The 8,907-nt window shown below is 38.0% G+C and overlaps 1 protein-coding gene across 3 annotated transcripts; it reads left to right on the top strand.

Moving 5' to 3' along the window:
• Positions 1 to 324: 324 nt before the first annotated feature.
• Positions 325 to 8,749, top strand: LOC137002864 (uncharacterized). 3 transcript variants are annotated; one of them, XM_067362786.1, is made up of 10 exons: positions 325 to 1,082; positions 2,386 to 2,475; positions 2,609 to 2,692; positions 2,820 to 2,957; positions 3,042 to 3,230; positions 3,331 to 3,436; positions 5,557 to 5,987; positions 6,655 to 6,866; positions 7,420 to 7,579; positions 7,702 to 8,749. In XM_067362786.1, the coding sequence occupies exons 1-10, from the start codon at positions 848 to 850 to the stop codon at positions 7,845 to 7,847; spliced, it is 1,791 nt and encodes a 596-aa protein (XP_067218887.1). In that variant the 5' UTR covers positions 325 to 847; the 3' UTR covers positions 7,848 to 8,749. The 3 variants fall into 3 exon arrangements, with proteins under 3 accessions (XP_067218887.1, XP_067218886.1, XP_067218888.1); XM_067362785.1 differs by having other exon boundaries at positions 326 to 1,082; positions 2,383 to 2,475; XM_067362787.1 differs by having other exon boundaries at positions 1,033 to 1,082; positions 2,383 to 2,717.
• Positions 8,750 to 8,907: the final 158 nt, after the last annotated feature.

The raw sequence follows: 8,907 nt of genomic DNA, 5'->3' as shown, positions 1-8,907 counted from the left end.
TGTACTCACATGAACTGATTTAAATATGTTTTTAGTACATTAATGGATCTTGAGAGAAGAAATGTCATTGCTCAGGCCTCACTGAGCCATCGGATTTCATCAAAAATATCTTAATTTGTGTTCTGAAGATGAACGAAGATCTTACGGGTGTGGAACGGCATGAGGGTGAGTAATTAATGACATTATTTTCATTTTTGGGTGAACTATCCCTTTAAAGTTGAACCTCTGTAGTCACATGAACTGTTTTAAATCTGTTTTTAGTAGCTTTCTAATTATCTTGCTGGCTATGCAGGCCTCACTGAGCCATCGGATTTCATCAAAAATATCTTAAATTGTGTTCTGAAGATCTTAAAGATGTAGAACGACATGAGGGTGAGTAATTTTTGGGTGAACTAACCCTTTAAATCACAAAATGATTATTATAAACAACAAAGTTGCCCTGTGATATACAAGACTTGTAAATCAAAAACATGTGATAATGATCGTCATGGTCAGAAAACATTCATTTCTGTTCTGATGAATATTAATATTTAGAATTACAACTTTTCAGTATGTTGTGAAACACAAATCTCCCGAAGTTGCACCGGGACCTTGTCCAGTGCGTTTTTCTATGGCGCTTCTAAACTAGGATTTATTGTATTGAAACGAAACAATCCGAATCTATTGGTCGTTTAAACGGTGACGTCATTCTTCTAGGAAATGGTCATCGGTTTTGTGCGATTTGTGAAAACATTAGTACATGCTCGACTGATAACCGCCTCAAACCCAGCGCAAGAAAAGCCTCAGAATCAAAACAAACTCTCCTCACAAACAACAGACTTTACTGTTCAGCAGGGAAGCGACTAGAATGTCTGCATCGGTTGATATCCACGCGCAGCTGGCGTCCATCATCGAGCGCTTCGCCAAATGCGCGCTGCTGGAGATGAGTCGCGCGGTGGAGCAGGAGATGACGCGCCGGCAGATGGAGGTCGAGACGCTGCTGGTCAAACTGCAGTTTACCGAGAGCGAGCTGCGATCAGCCCGACAGAACCAGCCGAACCTGCGCTCAGTGGGAATACAGGTCAATAACAGCGGACAGAGAGGTACACTTCAGTCCAGACTGACACACTTTCATTTAAAGTCAACATGATGCGGTTTAATGCGCGATTCGTCCGTGCCTTTTGGTCCTTTCAGTCTTTAATCATAATGTATTAACTTGATCTTCCGCTGAAACGACTTTCTTTAGCCGGTGACGTATGGAAGGCCGCCCGGACGTTAAGCCAATAGCTAGAGAGCTAAGTTGTAACCCCGCCCCTTTATCCTGTCATCCACATAAAACTAACCTAGTTTTCATCATCTTACTATTCCAGTATTATGTTACAATACTGAAGTAAAATGGGTTGCAAATTCTGAATCATGTTGATTTTAAATATTAGTGCTTACAAAAACACATCGCATAACACATGAACATGTATCAGATGGCTGTGTTCTGGTGATATTACCACTTATAGAGATGATTTAAACAAAAGTTATCATTCTTTTATAATGTTGTTCCAAACCTGTATTTCTTTCATGCAGCATTAAAGGGATAGTTCACCCAAAAATGCAAATAATGTCATTTATTACTCACCCTCATGTCGTTCCACACCCGTAAGACCTTCGTTCATCTTCAGAACACAAATTAAGATATTTTTGATGAAATCCGATGGCTCAGTGAGGCCTGAGCAATGACATTTCCTCTCTCAAGATCCATTAATGTACTAAAAACATATTTAAATCAATTCATGTGAGTACAGTGGTTCAATATTAGTATTATAAAGCCACAAGAATATTTTTGGTGAAGCAGTGTTTTGAAATCGGCCATCACTATATAAGTCGTTATTGTTTTTTTGCACCAAAAATATTCTTGTGGCTTTATAATATTAATATTGAAGCACTGTACTCACATGAACTGATTCAAATATGTTTTTAGTACATTAATGGATCTTGAGAGAGGAAATGTCATTGCTGGCTATGCAGGCCTCACTGAGCCATCGGATTTCATCAAAAATATCTTAATTTGTGTTCGATGAACGAAGGTCTTACGGGTGTGGAACGACATGAGGGAGAGTAATTAATGACATTATTTTCATTTTTTGGGTTTTTAAGTGAACGATTCCTTTAAAGGTGCAGTAAGTGATTTCTAAACACTATTGAAAGTGGATCAAGCAAAACAACACACTTGTAGCCAATCAGCAGCAAGGGGCGTGTCCACTCATGATGAGGGAGGAATTTGGGGCGGAGCTATCAAGATAGGGGTGTGGTCCTCTTGAGTAGGGTTTGTCAGAAATCGCTTACTGCACCTTTAACAATGTATGTTTCTGTATATGTTATATTTCATAATTTTTCACATTTTTTTCTCAGCAGAGGTATGCAGGCTCATGCAGGAAGACGGAATCAAATCCATTCAGATCAAAGAGGAACACATGGAGGACGGACAGTGGGACAGCGGACCGAGTAAAACACACACGCATGCTTTCAAGAATTATGATTTTACATCAGATGCCAAGTGTTTACTCTTTATTATCGTCAAATTTAATGTTCTAATATTCATTCTCAGTCTTATTCGGATGATTGTTTTTATTCCTAGTTTCTCCTGCTCTTTGCCCGTTGGGTCCAGATGTGGAAGACCAGGATAGTTTCAGCACGGGAACAACAGGAGCAGCTAGAGAGGGTGAGAGGACGTCATATCAGGACGAGTTATGGACTTTTTTTATATGCGTAATAGGAAATTGCTTAAACTTGACTGAAATGCTGCATCGACCAATCAGCATCAGTTTATTGTTATGTTTAATCCGCAGGTAGTGATTTTATCCTAACAAGTAAAATGAATCCCGGTGGAATGTGGAATTCGCCTGGTTCCGAGGAATATCCAGCGAACTCCGGATCCCAGAGTTTGGACGCTTCTCCTCTGGAAACAAGTGAGCGATTCGCCACAGGTGTGTCTCCGAATCAGACAATCTACACAAGTATGACAGCTTTTTCTAAAATAAAAAGATTATCCGTATTTGTTGTGTTGGCAGAAAACACGTACCACATTGTCAGCTTTGTGGACACTGAGGAAGTGGAGGTTGTTCCTGCGATCTGGGTGAAGAACGGTGTGTGTTTCTGGCCTCCGTACAAGGATGAAGGAGTTCAGAGGGCGACCAAGCGTGCGGAGCAACCGGAGAAGTCTTGGTCTGCGTATAAGGTTAAAATCATGTATACTGCAAGTATGTATTTTTCCTGCTTTCAAAATACGTTTAATTTGAAAGGTTAACGGGTTAATTAGTAAACAAATGTGTTTTAATTTTCGACTCCTGTTATTGATAGATAACTACAGTGAAGCTGTGCGGAAGCTGCCTCTCGCGGAGCAGCAGACTGATCTCCAGCCGGAGGACGAGACTTACTCCATCAGGCCACTGAAACGGAAAATAAAGTAGGATTGTGTATATTATGAGGGTTTTTAACATAAATATGTATCATGATGAGTTTGTGCTTAAAACAAGAACAAATATCTGCCAATGGAGTCAAAAAAATAAACTTAATTCAAAGAGAAAACAAGATTATTTTTCTGACTCCATTGCAGTGTTAATTTGGTTGACGAATCATTTTTAACAGACGACATTTTTAACAGACGAAAACGAGATGATGACCAAATAAAAATGCGTTTTGAATGACTAAAACTATAACTATAATCCATAATGCATATTTTATCTCCCTCATCTGAACTTAAATGAGCAGCCTGCAGACATTTCAGAATAAGAGTCACGGTGTATGCGGGATGGTTTATTATTATTATTTTTTCCTGGTCATTATTGTTATTTTGTTTACACAACAAACTGTATTTAACTTAATTTAATTTCTATTTAATTCATAGTAAACTACTGTCACAGGAAGGAAAGACTAAGAACATTACTGGACACATTATTCAATATATTTTACAAGTATAAGGGTTATTATAGTTAAACCTAAAACCATCAACAAAAAAAAAATTTCCATTACTTGAAATAAACGTTAACTGAAATACAAAATAAAACACTTGAATGATATTTAAAATAATCCCTGACAAGTACTGAATTTAGCTCTCTTTCATGTTTTTTTTTGCACTTAAACGGTCAAAAAATTAGTTGTTGTTAGTTGTCTTGAACATAAACAGTTTGGAGAATATCAGATGTGTATCAGTGTATTGGATCCGTGTATTGTTAGAGAAATGCTTACTTAATGCGTTAAAATTTAACTAAAATAGATTTTAGTCGACTAAGCTAAAACAATTTCCGATGACTAAAATATGACTAAAACTGACATTTTAGTCAAAAGACTATGATTAAAACTAAATCAAAATTTGCTGTCAAAATTAAAGGTGCTCTAGAATCAGAAATTGAATTTATCTTGGAATAGTTGAATAACAAGAGTTCAGTACATGGAAATGACATACAGTGAGTTTCAAACACCATTGTTTCCTCCTTCTTATGTAAATCTCATTTGTTTAAAAGACCTCCGGAAAACAAACGAATCTCAACATAACATCGATCATTAATATGCACGCCCCCAATATTTGCATATGCCAGCCCATGTTCAAGGCATTACACAAGGGCAGCCAGTATTAACGTCTGGATCTGTGCACAGCTGAATCATCAGACTAGGTAAGCAAGCAAGAACAACAGCGAAAAATGGCAGATGGAGCAATAATAACTGACATGATCCATGATATCATGATATTTTTAGTGATATTTGTAAATTGTCTTTCTAAATGTCTAGTTAGCATGTTGCTAATGTACTGTTAAATGTGGTTAAAGTTACCATCGTTTCTTACTGTATTCACGGAGACAAGAGTCGTCGCTATTTTCATTTTTAAACACTTGCAGTCTGTATAATTCATAAACACAACTTCATTCTTTATAAATCTCTCCAACAGTGTGTAATGTTAGCTTTAGCCACGGAGCACTATCAAACTCACTCAGAATCAAATGTAAACATCCAAATAAATACTGTACTCACATGATCGAAGCATGCATGACGAACATTTTGTAAAGATCCATTTGAGAGTCATATTAGCTGTGTGAACTTGTTTATGCACTGTATTATAGTCGAGAGCTCGGGGGCAGGGAGCGCGAGATTTAAAGGGGCCGCAGCCTGAATCGGTGCATAGTTAATGATGCCCCAAAATAAGCAGTTAAAAAAATTAATTAAAAAACATCTATGGGGTATTTTGGGCTGAAACTTCAGACACATTCAGGAGACACCTTACACTTATATTACATCTTGTGAAAGAACGTTCTAGGGCACCTTTAACACTGCTCCATTGGCAGATATTTGTTTTTGTTTTAAGCACAAACTCACTTCATTTTAATACATTTTTTACTTAATATCTTCAGTTATGTTGCTTCTCCAGTAAATGTATCTTGATTTTAGAATGTTTAGATATTTGTGCACCAAAACAAGACAGAAACACTGAGGATTTGATGTGTGAACATACACATTTATTAGTATTTCACTGAATATTCACCCTAAATTGATCAAATTGTGTAATTATACAATTTCTTACCTCCTCCAAAGACGAAACAGACAGCTTCTGGAGGAATACGACACTGACGAGGAGGCCACCGCACCCCAAAAAGCGAATTTACCACAAGCCCCACAAATACAACCACCATGCAAAAGAACCATATTGTCAGCTTCCAATGAGCTTCAACCAAGTCCTCCAGGCCAAAGACAAAATCCGAGTGTGACGCAGGGTGCAGAAACGTCCACACCATCCTTGTTGGAGTGGCATCAAATAACTGTTGGGTCTTCTTCACAGCAGTCACCTAGTCCTCCGCTTCTCCACACACCCCGACAGCTGTGGCCAGAGAGAAGTTCAGCCAGAGCATCACAGGACCGTGTAAGTGAGTTTCGTCAGGACATGACTTCACCTTCTCCCGAACAGGCAACACCGTCGCTGTGGCATCAGGAAAACGGCCTGTCATGCTGTGATCCATTCGTAAGATGTAAGATTTTTTGGCTTATTTTCAATCATATTTTGCACATCAAGAACGATAACACACCAGTGGACGATAATGTTCTGTTTATTATAAGTGCGCTGCAGTTTTGTCGCCTGGAGCTGGAGCTCTTAATGGCTGCCAGTGTTTTATCACTCATCATGTGATTCCAATGATGTCGTTGCACTGTGATGTTATCGTTTTAGTTGTGATGTGGACTCTGCTGTTCTTTTACATTTTTAGAACTATATCTTTATTGTTATAGTCATCGTTCTTGGTGTGAACAGGCATTAAAGTCGGCATGAAATGTAAGTTGCGCTTTTCTTACCTAATGTGACGTATATGTGAGTAAAACGCTTCGCAAACAAGAACAAATGTTGGGCGGGGCTTGATTATGTCTGTGGGGAATTGATTGGATGGTGGTGGATTGCTATTGGTGGATCTCATGTGAGTGACAGGTTGCCCCGCCTTCATCATCAGAGAAGAAGAGAGATGTTGCTGCAAGATATTCTGATTCAAGATTACGAGCAATGAATTTAAAACGATAATGATAAATCACACTGGGCAATATTCCATGAAAAATAGGAATTGTCGTTTTTTAATTTCATGGGCACTTTAAGTATAAGACTCATATGTCGATGTGGTGACCTTACAATCCCTGTGTTTGATGTTTCAGCGCTTCTTCACGACCTGACCACAAAGCAGGAGATTGTTATGGAGCAACAGATGAGCTTAATAAAGATGGTTCAAGATCTCCAGTCAAACAACGTCAGGGAGGTCACAGATGCTGACCGTTTAAATCAAAGACGTTTTCCGATTGGAGACCTAAGCTCGTTAACTGCCCTGGAGAATGATCTGCGATCCTGTCCGGAAACCAGAAGAAAAGTGGTGGGTAACTCTCAGTCATGCACATTTACATGCTGTCATCACTTAAAAGTCTGCATCGTGTCGTTCCAAAAACACAAATGAAGATATTAGTAATGAAATCTGAGAGATTTCCGTCCCTCCGTTGATATGCGTAAAATGCGTAAAAACTGTGTAAATATTCTGGGCTCTTCTGTTTATCTATAAATAGTATGCTTTATTAATAAGCCGTGTACTGAATTTGGTCCTCCAATATATCACTGTCTTACATTAAAGGGGACCTATTTTCACAAGATGTAATATCAGTCTCTGGTGTCTCCAGAATGTGTGTGAAGTTTCAGCTCAAAATCCCCCACAGATCATTTATTATAGCTTGTCAAATTTGCCCCTATTTGGGTGTGAGCAAAAACACGCCGTTTTTGTGTGTGTCCCTTTAAATGCAAATGAGCTCCACTTTCCAGAAGAGGGCGGAGCTTTAACAGCTCAACAACAACAAAGCTGGAGAATCTCACGCAGCCAAAATGAGGATTTTAGTGTTTTGGTTAAATAGTGACGGCATGTTTTAAAAACATTTCAGGTGCATGAGCTGGGAATGTTGGGCGGAGTGGATGTGAAGGACACGGTCTGGAGAATAATGAAGCAGGCGATCAAAAATGACTTGGCCAAAACTGTGAACTGGAGAGGTGTGAATGGAAAAACATCTTTCCAAAGTTTAGAGCTTAAAAGCGTCGTGATTGGTAAGTGCTTCTGTCGTAAATCTTTCTGGAACTCTACAAGCATCTTGGTTCTGGGATCAGTGGCGTCTTTATTTATTATGATTTCAGCGTTTTAACTCTGTGTGTGTGTGCTGCTCTTCTAGAGGCTGTGAGAAGAAATCCTACATGTGCACAAATAACGGAGCTGGAGGTGGAGAAAGCCATCATACGTTGGTTTCATCTAGCTGGTGACCGCGAGGGCGGCAGAAAAAAGCGAGCGCCGCTGCAAGATGTTAGTGTAGAGAACTGATGTGAAGTGAATCTCTACAAAGAGAGAAAATACTTGCTCGCAGTATAGTAACATGTTTATTTACATTTGTGTTGCTTTAATTTTGACTATACATCTTTGCACGTCTGTAAATATATTTTATATTTAATTTGTCCCAGTTTTATATTTAACTAGCTTTTGTTTATTGTTTTTTTTGCCTTATGCACTACAATATATTTAATTTATTGCTTAGTTTCTATCGTCTTTTTAGGTGTTGTGTGCTTATTTATTTCTTATTCTATTGCTGGTATTCTATCTCTTCACATTCGGTTTTCTCGTATCAAAACTTTGCATTTGCACATCTAGAAGATTTTATTTTTCATTTGTCACTTAATTAACACATTTGTGCAACTTTATGCAATACAACTTTTAAATCTACATTTTATTGTTTTAAAGCTGCTGTCCGAGATTTTTGGCCCTCTAGCGGTTAATAAACAGAACTGCACGCATCTTGTGGAAGAACATTGTAGCCGGAACTACTTTTTTCTGTGTATGTCTATGGCGAGTCACGGAGTTACTGTGATACTCTGCGGCGGGTCCTACCAGTCCGGTCTGAAATAGTCCAAATATAAACACTTATTATAAGTGTACCATAATGATTCAGGATAAGACAAAAACACAGTTTGGAAATTGGATTCATGTTGTATATTCTCATTATATAATTTTTGTAAATTTTTAACACAAAAAAGTTGCGGACTGCAGCTTTAAACATTTTAGCTTATAGCTTGGTTTCTATTGTATTTCATTCTTACAATTTATTTATTGCTTTTGTCTTATTCTTGTTTTATCTTATTTTGTTTATCCGATGCATTTTCTCATTGTATTTATTTGTGCTGTTATCTGGCTAATATGAGCAATTTTTGTTATTTTCGTCTGCATTAATAAAGTTTATACTTTGCATTTGCTTAGTTTCTGCAGTTTTTTCTTTTCAGTTCTGCATTTCACAGTATATGAATATTATATAGCAGTTCCTTTTCAAACAGGAAATGCAATGGGTTTTTTTTGGTGGATACAAAATATTGACGTTTTTCGTTAGCGAGAT

This window comes from Chanodichthys erythropterus, chromosome 16, assembly GCF_024489055.1.
Source record: "Chanodichthys erythropterus isolate Z2021 chromosome 16, ASM2448905v1, whole genome shotgun sequence".
Lineage (NCBI taxonomy): Eukaryota > Metazoa > Chordata > Actinopteri > Cypriniformes > Xenocyprididae > Chanodichthys > Chanodichthys erythropterus.
Note: the sequence above shows the minus strand (reverse complement) of the source record. Positions and strands in the feature narration are given on the sequence as shown.

What these genes read in the sequence shown, in the direction of transcription:
- LOC137002864 (XM_067362785.1), top strand. Translation starts at nt 848, where the DNA reads ATGTCTGCATCGGTTGATATCCACGCGCAGCTGGCGTCCATCATCGAG. An exon ending in ACAGTGGGACAGCGGACCGA is followed by an intron (nt 2,476 to 2,608) that starts GTAAAACACACA and finishes TTTTATTCCTAG; the next exon opens with TTTCTCCTGCTCTTTGCCCG. An exon ending in CTGTGATCCATTCGTAAGAT is followed by an intron (nt 5,988 to 6,654) that starts GTAAGATTTTTT and finishes TTGATGTTTCAG; the next exon opens with CGCTTCTTCACGACCTGACC.